A 10850-nucleotide genomic window follows, 5' to 3' on the forward strand; every position below is an offset into this window, starting at 1 on the left:
GGGGCACCATCTGCCCTTGGGCCTCTCTTCCTCCTTTAGCACCTTGGAAGAGGGGAGTGGGGTTCATGTTCCAGGCAAGTTCTGGTTCTAGAATTCCTCCACCCCTTACCTTCCCAAGGTTGACAAGTCAGCAGGACGGGCAGGCACCCATGTTCTCTCTGTGGCTCTATCGCTTCCCCTCAGCAGAGTCCTCCGCTGATGTGATGCTTTCCAAATAGATGACGTGCATGGTATCTGGGGGGAGATGTTCAGCTTCACCTTAATCCCCTCTGTTTCCAAGAACCCCACCCCATGCAGAAGGAGGCAGCTCAGCTCTATCTACCTTCAGGCCTGACAGTGGTCCAAGCCCCAAACCCACTTTCTTTGAATCCTGTAGCTTCATTTAGCCACTGCAATCCCCTGTGAAACCTTTCAACTCACCTACACCCGCAGGGAGGGGAGAGAAAGGCCCCACTAGGCCAGCTCCTCACAGTGGCAATCATTTTCTTTCTCATGCTCTCTCCATCCTCTTAGGAAAGCTGGGATGGGGTCAGCAATGGGGCTATGGTTGAAGATGGCAGGGATAGTTTGACTTCCTATTAAAAACCCTGATGGAGGTATTGGGCCAAAAGTGGGTTTTGGTTCTTTAGAATGTAAGGTATTTACTGCTTCTGTGCCCTCAGCAGGAAAAACTACACCCAAGATCCTGCTACAAACCATTGCTATTTGATGGTCAGAATCAAAGTCAAGAATGAAAGTCCCCTTCCCGTCACAACCCTACATTGTCTCTGCCCGTGTGAGGATATGGGTCTCCACCTGAGAACCACTGGCCTCTGCTTTCGTAAGACTCACTCTTTACATACTCAAAATATGAGTGAAAATAGTTTACCTACTATTCCTCCAGCCCCCAACTTATCCCAGACTCTGATAGTTTAGTTCATTTAACCTTGTCACATTTCGTCTAAATATTTTATCTGTGTTGCTCTTCTGTGGGGCCTAGGTGGATGCAGTCTGTTCACGTAACAGAACTTCTTTTTTCTCCACTTCTATAAATGCAGATGCGGTACTTCCCCACCCCAAAAGGTTGGGCTAAAACGTGGCAAGATCAAAAATACTGAGACCCCTTAACTGGAGAGAAGGTGGAGGTGAAGGTGAATTAAGAACTAAATGCTTTTGGGGGGAAGAGAAGGGTCTTTTATATATATATATATATATATATATGAATGTTTATTGAGTGCTTACTATGTGCCCAGCATTTTTTATGTACTTTATATATACATTAAATACCACATGTGAAACTCACAAGACAGCAGTAAGTTACAATTATACTCCCATTTTACAGATGAGGAAACTGAGTCACAGATTGTTTACACAAGCGTCAGAACAGGGATCTGGCTCCCGCGTTGGCTCTTGACTGCCACATTGAGTCATCACGGAATAGAGAGTCACAGGAGTTGGGAAAGGATACCTTTGCCAATGTGATCCAGGAAGGCCCCTCTGAGCAGTGACATGGGGTTGTGACCCGAACAAGAAGGAGCTATCTGCCAAGACCCAGGAGAAGCATTCCAGGGAGAAGGAACACAAGGGGCCAAGGCCCCAGGGAGGAGAAAAAGTTATTTTGCTCCAGGTAACAGGCAGGGGCAGAGAGAAAGGCAGAGAGTGGCATGGCAACAAACGGAGGGGTGGGCTGGCCAGATAAGAGTAGGGTCTTTTGTGGGGAATCTCAAAAAGGTGACCAATGTCCCCCCAAACCCACTAAGCACACTCCAAAAAGGAAATAGACTTGAAGAATGATATTTGAGTTAGATTTTTAAGCAGAATTTTATAATAGTGAAGAGAAAATACGTGAAACATGAAATTCCCTTCCCTGGTAGTTTTTAAAATAAATGGTTGGGGTGGGGAATAGGGGGGATAGAGACATATCTGTTTGGATCTGTTTTGTTCCACTTCTTAGTGATAACAAAAAGGGGAGTTAGATTCACTCATTCATTCAACAAATATTTGAGTCCCTCCTACATGCCAGTCACTGTTTGACAGTCTGTAGAAGTGAACAAACCAGGCAAAACAGACAGTAAACAGACAATCAATGAAATATATATTCTGTCAGATAATGCTAAGTACTGTGGAGAAAAACAAAGAGGAAAGGGAAGCAAGGGTGGCAGGAACAGGCGATGAGGGGGTAAAGGGGGGATGTTTTAAGTAGGGTCCTAAGGGAAGACTGCAAGGGAAGGTGACCTTTGAGCAGAGCCCCAAGTAGATGACAGGTTACAGGAAGATAAGCAGATAGCTGGGGGAAGAACATTCCAGGCAGAGGGAAAAGCCGGTGCAAAGGCCTGGAGGTGAGCGCATGCTTGGCAAGTTCTAGCAACAGCACAGTGCAATGTGGCTGGGGCAGAGTGACGGAGGGGCGGGTGGTAGGAAATGAGGTCAAAGAGGATGATTCAGGGCTCAAATATGTCCTCCTTTAACTTATGATTCAATTCCGCATGCATGAAACGTTCCTACACACCAGAGACAAAACCATGCCCTCAGGGGAGAGATTAACAACAACAATGAAACATAAATAAATAAAAGTAGCTACAGAAAATTTTCAGTCATCAACTCTCTCTCGGGTATCAGCCTGTCTCTTTCTGCCTAACATGGTGTTTTCGAGTCTCTTCTGCTAAATCAAGCCATAGACCACCTAGCAACTGCCTATGAATGATTAAGAGTTTTCAAATTCAGGCACAGTCTTTTCACTTGAATATACGTCAAACCCAACACAAAGCACTTAATGAAAAATATGAACAGAATAGTAAATAGGATGGGAAATGTGACAACATAACCCTGAAGCAGCGTGATATCATAGCCTATTAGCACAAAATCCAGAAACCTCCCGTGTTCCCCAGACCCATCTCTCCACAATTGTTTACCTCCGGGTTTCTCTGGGACTTGTGGGCCTGGGGAAACAGTTCTGACGCAAATGCATGTCAATACCTGCAGACAATTCAGAAAGGCCTGGGTTTCTCCTTCTTTGCTTCTTTCTCCCCTCTCCCTGCCCCACCCCAGAGCAGAACACTAAAGCATCCGTGTGAAAAGCCCTGCAGCTCATCAAGATCAAGACAGGCATTATATTTCAAGTTGAGGTTCAAAACAGCTTGCTCTTTGCCAGGACTTCTTTCTCCCTGAAATCAGATGGCGCCTCTGAGGACTTCAGTGTCCTGAGTCAAAAGCAAGGTACACACCCGCTCTTTCATTGAAGGCCACCAGGCTGAGACCCCATCTTCATCCTCGGTCAAGTGAATACAAGGACCAAGTGGAGAGCACCTTCAGAAGAGGTTCCTGTGAAGGGTCCAGGCTTAGAATAAAAGGAATGATTTCAGTTTCTCTCTTCTTGTGGAAATATGACAACCCAGAAATAATTTTTAAAATCTCTGCCCCTTATCTTTACATAAGACCACCTACATCTGCCTAATTACTGAACTGTTTAGTTTATGTCAGGTGACTATTTCTCCATTAAGCATATCCATCGGCCATGCATGACAAAGACACTGTATTAGAAAAGTTTCGCCCTCAGAGAGCCTTTCAGATTAGAGCCCTTAGATGAGAGTAGGCTGCTACCCACTGACCCAGTCTTGCTGGAAGACAGCTTTCCGTGAATTAGTAACCAACCTACATAAATTGGGCAATTTCATATAAAAATCTAAAATTGGAGAGGCTCTTGAAAACTTGAAAGATCTGGCAACGCTGGACCAAAATTCCTACGTAGAAACAACTGGTGTGACCCTTCAGACAGAAAGCGAGGGGAGCACATGCCCCCTGGGTCAGCACCCACTGGCTGATACCCCTGCATCCTTCCCCATTAGTGCCTTTCCCTGGGAGTATGCACCTGGGACCCCCCCCCCATCTAGTCCAACCACTTTATGGGACAGATGAGGAAAGCAGGGTCCAGAGAATTTTAAATGACTTACCTAAGGTCACTCAATCAGATAAAAGCAGAGCAGGAACCAGAATTCGGGTCTCCTTCCCAAGACACCCCCATTCCCTGGAGCTCCAGTTGTGAAAGAAATTGTGCTCTATTTGAAGCAGCTTCTCAAATGATATTAGCTCTGAAGTTATTTTAATTATAAATCACCGGTGCAATCTAATGAAGACATCAAAGCTGTGATACTGGTATAGACGAGAAGGGCTGGGGAAAAGTACAACTAGGAGATATAACGCTTTCTGAGGGATTTAAAATGTAAGTAATCTATATTGAAAATATCATGATTTTTGTGACTGAGTGCAACAAAGAAAAGCTGAATAAAAGTCACATCCTAATTGAACTATACTGAATAAATTAGCAATGATACGTCTTGGATTATTTTTCTCTCTAAATCTAAAAAAGATTTAGACTGAGAGGTTTTTCTAAAGCATGAATTCTGCCCACCTATCTTTCATGTCATTAATTCATGGTAATGTATATATAATGAAGATAATGGGTAATTATTGAGGACTTTCAAGATTCTTTATAAGTGATATTATTTTCTCCATAAGGTAGATTTACGGGCCAACCTAAAAACATCTTGTTTACATGGGTAGAAGTATTACAAATGTATATATAATATAAAAGTATAGGGCTTCCCTGGTGGCGCAGTGGTTAAGAGTCCGCCTGCCGATATAGGGGACACGGGTTCGTGCCCCGGTCCGGGAAGATCCCACATGCCGCGGAGCGGCTGGGCCCGTGAGCCACGGCCGCTGAGCCTGCGCGTCCGGAGCCTGTGCTCTGCAACGGGAAGGGCCACAGCAGTGAGAGGCCCGCGTATCGGGGGAAAAAAAAAAAAAAAAAAAAGTATGGTAGCACTAATGACCCTGATGTTTTCATCCTACCTCAACTCAGAATAGAAATGAGAGTTTTTCTACATTCATTTTTCTACATACCGCTGGCTTATCATCATAACTCCATTCTCTTTCCCAGGAAGCTCAGACTCCATCTCCACGATTTCCAGAAACCTGTCACCTTGAAGTGGTTTAAAAAGAAACCAAAATATTTTTTCCTGTACGGGGTCTTAGTTCCCAGACCAGGGATGGAACCCAGGCCCCCAGCAGTGAAAGGGCCAAGTCCTAACCACTGGACCACCAGGGAATTCCCACCCAAAATATTTCTTTGGAAAACTATGTAATCTTGAAAATGACCCCCCATCCCCCTTCCAAAAAAAGAAAAAAATTACTAACCAGCTGGTGACATAGGGGTCATTGATATGACAAGTGGAACGTGCCACACGTTTACGGTTGCACAGTGCTTCCAGCAGGGCCGGTAAAATGAGAGGCTTTCTTTCTTTCCTACCACATTAGCAGCCATCTAAACCTGGGTGCCACAGAGAGCATCTAAGACAGTCTAAGCACAATGCTGTTCAGTAATGCTGTAATGCCATGTGAAATCCCGGCTGCTAAAATTACACTGACACTTGGCAGAAATTATCATCACACTTCCCATCACAGCATTATGACAGGCAGAAAGAGTGTCTGCGTGGTACAGGCAGCGCTCAGAGCAGAACCGAGGGCACACAGAGAAGGGTTGAGTGGGAGCTAGCCTTTGAAACCCACAATCAGAAAAATGCCGCAGTCTCCATCCATCCCCTTCCTAGGGACCCAGATGTCACTGCTAAAGTTCAAAGTCCCAACTTCGCTTTGCCTTCATTTCTTAATCAGAGGAGGGAGGAAGAGTTCAGTGGTCAGGCAAAGAAAAGGAAGGCTCTATTTCATCCACAGAGTGGCTTTTCTCCTTCTGCTCTCTACCCACCCTCAGGATCAAGGCAAACTCCTTCGGAGCTAGGAGACCCCTTAATTGGCAGAAGCAACGGGAAGGCACTCCTCTCCCCGGAGGCCAAGATTACTGCCTCTGTTCCGGCAAGGGTTTGTTCTAACCTCAAGCACGTGTCTGCTTCCTCACTACACAGAGAAGGAGTTAAATGCAACTAAAGGGTTAAACAAATGCCTTGGAAACCAGACAAGGAAAGACTCCTGGAGCCATGCAGGTGCGGAATTACAGCCTGCAATCGCTCACCAGGCCTCAGATTCCCGGGCTCAGAATTAGCAAGGTTTGGCTTTTCTTGTTTTGCCATTAAAAAAAAAAAAAAGAAAAGAAAAAAGAAAGAAATTTAATATTCTGTTCGCCCTGCATAGAACTGAGCACACAGTAGATGTCCTCAGTAAATATTTGTTGAACGGTCAACACGGTTTTATGATTTCATCAGAGTTCTCTCCCACCCTGCAACTACCAGTCTGATTTGAGGTTTCTGGTCCATAGACGGCCAGTTTAGGGCCAGATCATCTGACATAACAGCTAGAGGACTATGTCCCCTTATGGCAGTCACACCAAAGCTCTGCACCATAATGAAGTCACCTTACTCAAAATCACAAATACCAAGAACAATGAGATTATTAAACATAAGAAAACTGATGACCAGGCAAAATGAAAATGAGAGACAATTTATCTCATCTTAGCCAATAGAGGGAATGGCTAAAGTATGTAAGACATATACTGGAGAAGAATTTGTTCTTTTTTATTTAGTCACAACACATCAGTACAACAGAGGTCAAACCCAGTTCAGTGGAGGTTGTTTAAACTACACCTGCTAAAGGAATAAACCTGTAAAATGATGCTTTAATAGCCCAAATCAAATTAAACCAAATAGAAGGCAGCAAAGCCCTTTAAGTATCTCAATAACCACATTTCCATGCACCAAAAAGGAAAACACAACATAAAAATTTCCAGTGAAAAGAAAATATGGCAGCTCCAGGAAGAATTAGGTTATGCATTTAACAGGTTCCACTGGACTATTCCATTGACCACTTGCACACCATGATCACTTATCCATGTTGACATCTGTGAACTTGAGATCTGTGAAATTAAAAATTCATTGCATTGCTTGGGGCTGGTAAATGCAGACATATTCTACGCAAATCATCTTCTGTCTCTTCCCTGCCAACTCCAAACGGGGACCTCTCCTAACCAAGTCCTGGTAGACGACAGCAATTGGTCATTCAGATTCAGGGGCCCTGACGGTTTGTACATTCACCCTACTGCTGTAGGAAGCAGAGAATTAGCTAGTCTTCTTTCTTGGATAAAGCTAATCATCTGATTTGTCAACGCTTTATTCAGAAATATAAAATTCGATATAGCCCCCCCAAAAAAGAATATCATTTATACAACACCTTAACTGTCAAAATATTAACAAATAGCATCATGTTAACATTGAGCATAGTGGTTTGTAAAATTAATTCTAAAAAGAGACTGTATACAAGGAGAAAAACCGACCAAAAATACTAAATGTTAAAATTCCCAAAACTTTGAGGCAAAATGGAATCATTCTTAGACAGATAGGTTTACAAAGTAAATTAGGCACAGTCCAAACCTATCACCAATTTGTTGGTTTATATTCACTATTTCAATTTAATGTCTGGAACAAAATTTAACAACTAGTTTTTAAAAACTGCTAATACATGACATGATAAAAAAAACATTAAAAAAGAAAAAGTGAACCAACAAACCTTTCGTCTTTCAACAAAATTTATCTGAAAGTGTACCTTCTTCCTTTTTATTTTACTGATGACTTTAAGGTGATGTTGGCAACAGCCCAGCTCAGCTGGGATTTTAAGCTTTCCCTTCCCTCATTCTACAGCATCAGTTCTTTAAAAAGCTCCAATCTCCGTCCCCCAAGGTCTATAGGGTTTGCCAAGGTTTGCTGCCTGCGTGGGTGCCGAAGGGCTCAGTGCATTGGGAGAGAGTAAGTGGAAGGAGCCAAAAGAGAAGGGGAAGGCCGACAGGGAGGCCACCGAGGAGAGCAGAGGCGGCGAGAGTTTGGAGGCGGAGGTGACCACGGGGAGCACCGGTCCAAGGCTGCCGCTAGGGGGCGCCCGCAAAGCCGACGCCTCCGGATGTGCCGTGGCCAACCTGCCCTGGTGGTGGGGTTCCGTGGGCGAGGCCGTGGTGCCAGTGTTCCCGTGGCCATTCTGGGGCAGCAACAGGGGGTGCGCGACGTGCGGGTGATGTCCGAAAGCACTCCCCCAGGGAATGTGTCCAAGGCCTGCGTGAGCGCCGCTTGCCGCTTCCCGCTGGGAGGCATAGTTGTTCAGATGTGAGACCAGTCGAACTCGAAGCGGGTCCGTGGCATCTAGTCCTTCAATGATGCTCAGGTAACGGGCGACTTCTGCCAGGCATTCCCGAAACCCCAAACTCCGATAGTCCATAGCAAGGGCGTGCGCGTCAAAATAGCCTGGGGAAACGAACAAAAGAAAAACCTCAGAGCTTTGCTCATTTCCCGCATTTCTTCAATCCCAAAGGCAGCCCTTCCTGGCAAATATCTACATCCTTTTTTAAAAAAAAAAACGGCATTCACGGGCTCTTCTGAAAGTCCAAATATTTGGGAGTCGACCAAAATCTTTGCATTAATCAACATGAGAAGTATGTCTTTGCTAATGCAAGTTCAAAGCCCAGTTAGAGACTGCCAAGCAGAAATTGGAATTATACCCTACCGGCAGATGAAACTATGTTCATTCCTTTCATGTTTTCCCTCAACAACAACAAAAAATACATCAAGGACAGAAAAACCACAGAGTAGTGAAATTCATTAGACACACAGATGTAAGTTATCATCATGGAGCTTTTAGGCACTTGGTCCAGAGTAAAGCATTTTTCCGGCTGGAGACAGACACACAGACCTCCTCTGTCTCCCACCTTCCTTTGGGTTTTCTCTACTTAACCACAACAGGTTTCTTTCCTCAACAGTCATGTGGCAGCTTATTCTTTAAGAATCTTGTATATGAAATTAAGAGCACATACTTAAAAAAAAATCTTTTTCTCAAAAAGGTTAACAAACAATTGTGGTTTGAGCTACCTGATCAGAGCTGTCACAGCTTTAGGGCACCTCACCCATAATAGGTATTTTCCAAAAGAAGGTGCATACGCTTAATTTGCAGAGGGCTGGGGTGATGAATTCACTGGAGAAAAACCTATGCGCACGTGAAAATGCACTGACAGGCAACCCCACACACCACACACCGTTCTCTCCCCACCCCCAAAGCACACAGTAAAAATAAGACAGCGACTGCACCAATCCTGGCCACCGGTGGCTGTTCACTCTTCCCCCACCGGACTAGAGATGTACCTTTCCCTCCTGCAGTGTGCAGCATTTTCAGGTGATCCACCGTCATCTGCAGGATCTCGGCTTTTTCTAGCTTGGCAGATCCCTAGAGAAGAGAACAACAACAACAAAAAAAAAACGGATTTGGCACCAAGTGCTTTTGGGGAACAACTTAAAATATATATGCACATATATGCTGTGTAAACCATAAAAGTACAGACAACAGCAAAATAAATTATCTTCCCAAATATGTTGGACTCTGTATGAATTCATTTCCTCCGCACAAACAACGCAGTTATTTTCCAAGGCACGGGTAAGGTTTAGATTAATGAGGGGAAGAATTCTGAAGGCGTGCATAGCTACACGGAGAGCTCTATCTACTTTCACCATTACCTGCTTCTCAAAAGCACTGGGTACCAGCCTCCTCAGCTCAGACAAACTGTTATTGATCCGATCTCGTCGGCGCTTCTCAATGATCTGTAGAAAGCAGGCAAAACAAAGGGGGACATTTCCATTCCGACTGTAAATTCCAAAGTGAAGAAAGGTGGTTTTTCCCGTTAATTAATAAAACAAAACAACCCCCACCCCCCACCCCCAAAAAAAGGGTGCACTGTAAAGAGACTCACGCCTCTCCGTCTTTTCCTGGCCAAGATCTGTGAAGATGTAGTTGGGGACATGGAACCTAGAGCCGAACTCAAGTTCCTAAATGGGGGGTGGGGGGGGACAGGAATCGCCGTTAAGCGAGAGGAGGTGATCTGAGGGGTCGCCCCCACGCCCTCCCCGTACTCAGATTTTTTTTTTTTGTTGGCAACTTGGTCTTCAAGAGCCTCCGGGGTCTTCACCCGGGGCGGAGGCCTGCCGGAGATGCGCGGAGGTCAGTGCAGGGCGCCGGCGTGCCCCGGGCCCTTGGGCGCTGTCACCGAGGCCAGCCGGCGCTCGCCTCCCGCTCCCGTTCCCGCTCCGCCGCCGCCAACTCACCCATTCTCATCCGCACTCTCCTTTTCCACCTCGATGGTCTCGTCCAGCTCGCTATCGGAGGAGCTGTACTCGGGGTGGGCTCGCTTCATGCTGGCTACGCGGGGGATCCGGGGGAGGGTCGGTGCGGCGGGCAGGGAGGAGTTAACTGCAGCGGCGCCTGTCCGCGCTCGGCTGCTCGCGCTCCGCACACACTGGTCCGGCTCACTCTCTGCCTCCGGTTAAAACTCAACCATCCCTTTCCCACGCTGCGCCCCTTCCCAGGGCCCTGGGGAGGGAGGAGGAGTAGAGGGGGCGGGCAAGGGGGCGGACGGGCGGGGCGTCGGCTCCCGGGCAACAGCCTTCCCTTGGCCAATCCGGCTTCTCGCTCCACTGATTGGCAGCCGCTCAGGGGCGGGGTGGGGGCGAGGCCAAGGGCGAGGGCGAACCCCGCGCCCGCCCTCGGCGCCCGCCCCTGCCCGGCGGCGGTGTGTCGGCTCCACAGGGGCTCTGTCGGGCCTCCGCTGGGGGGAAGGAGGAGGCGCGGGCGGTGGTGGGCCGGCGGCGAGCAGGCTGCGGAGGCCGGGCCGGGACACAAGCCGGTCGGCGGCCGCGGCCCCGCCCCGCCCCGCGCGCCCCGATTGGGCTGGCCGCACGCCAGGGCCGCGCCTGCAGCGCCGCCGGTGAGCCGCACGCGCCGCGGGCCGTGGGAAAGTGCCGGCGCCGCGGCCGCCAGCCAATCCGGGCGGCCGGCGGCGGCGGCGACGGCGGCCGCGCTGGCGGCGGCGGAGGTGGTGGTGGCGGCGCTGGGCG

General features: G+C 47.4%; 1 protein-coding gene across 2 annotated transcripts; it reads right to left on the bottom strand.

Annotated features, from left to right (window-relative positions):
* Positions 1 to 6370: 6370 nt before the first annotated feature.
* On the bottom strand, positions 6371 to 10432 carry HEY1 (hes related family bHLH transcription factor with YRPW motif 1). Of its 2 annotated transcripts, XM_060035187.1 has the most exons (5): positions 10062 to 10432; positions 9710 to 9785; positions 9477 to 9560; positions 9108 to 9189; positions 6371 to 8216 (listed from the first exon to the last, which is right to left on the bottom strand). In XM_060035187.1, the coding sequence occupies exons 1-5, from the start codon at positions 10148 to 10150 to the stop codon at positions 7633 to 7635; spliced, it is 915 nt and encodes a 304-aa protein (XP_059891170.1). In that variant the 5' UTR covers positions 10151 to 10432; the 3' UTR covers positions 6371 to 7632. The 2 variants fall into 2 exon arrangements, with proteins under 2 accessions (XP_059891170.1, XP_059891171.1); XM_060035188.1 differs by lacking the exons at positions 9108 to 9189; positions 9477 to 9560; positions 9710 to 9785; positions 10062 to 10432 and adding an exon at positions 8678 to 8732.
* Positions 10433 to 10850: the final 418 nt, after the last annotated feature.

Source organism: Delphinus delphis, chromosome 17 (assembly GCF_949987515.2).
Source record: "Delphinus delphis chromosome 17, mDelDel1.2, whole genome shotgun sequence".
NCBI classification, from domain to species: Eukaryota; Metazoa; Chordata; class Mammalia; order Artiodactyla; family Delphinidae; genus Delphinus; species Delphinus delphis.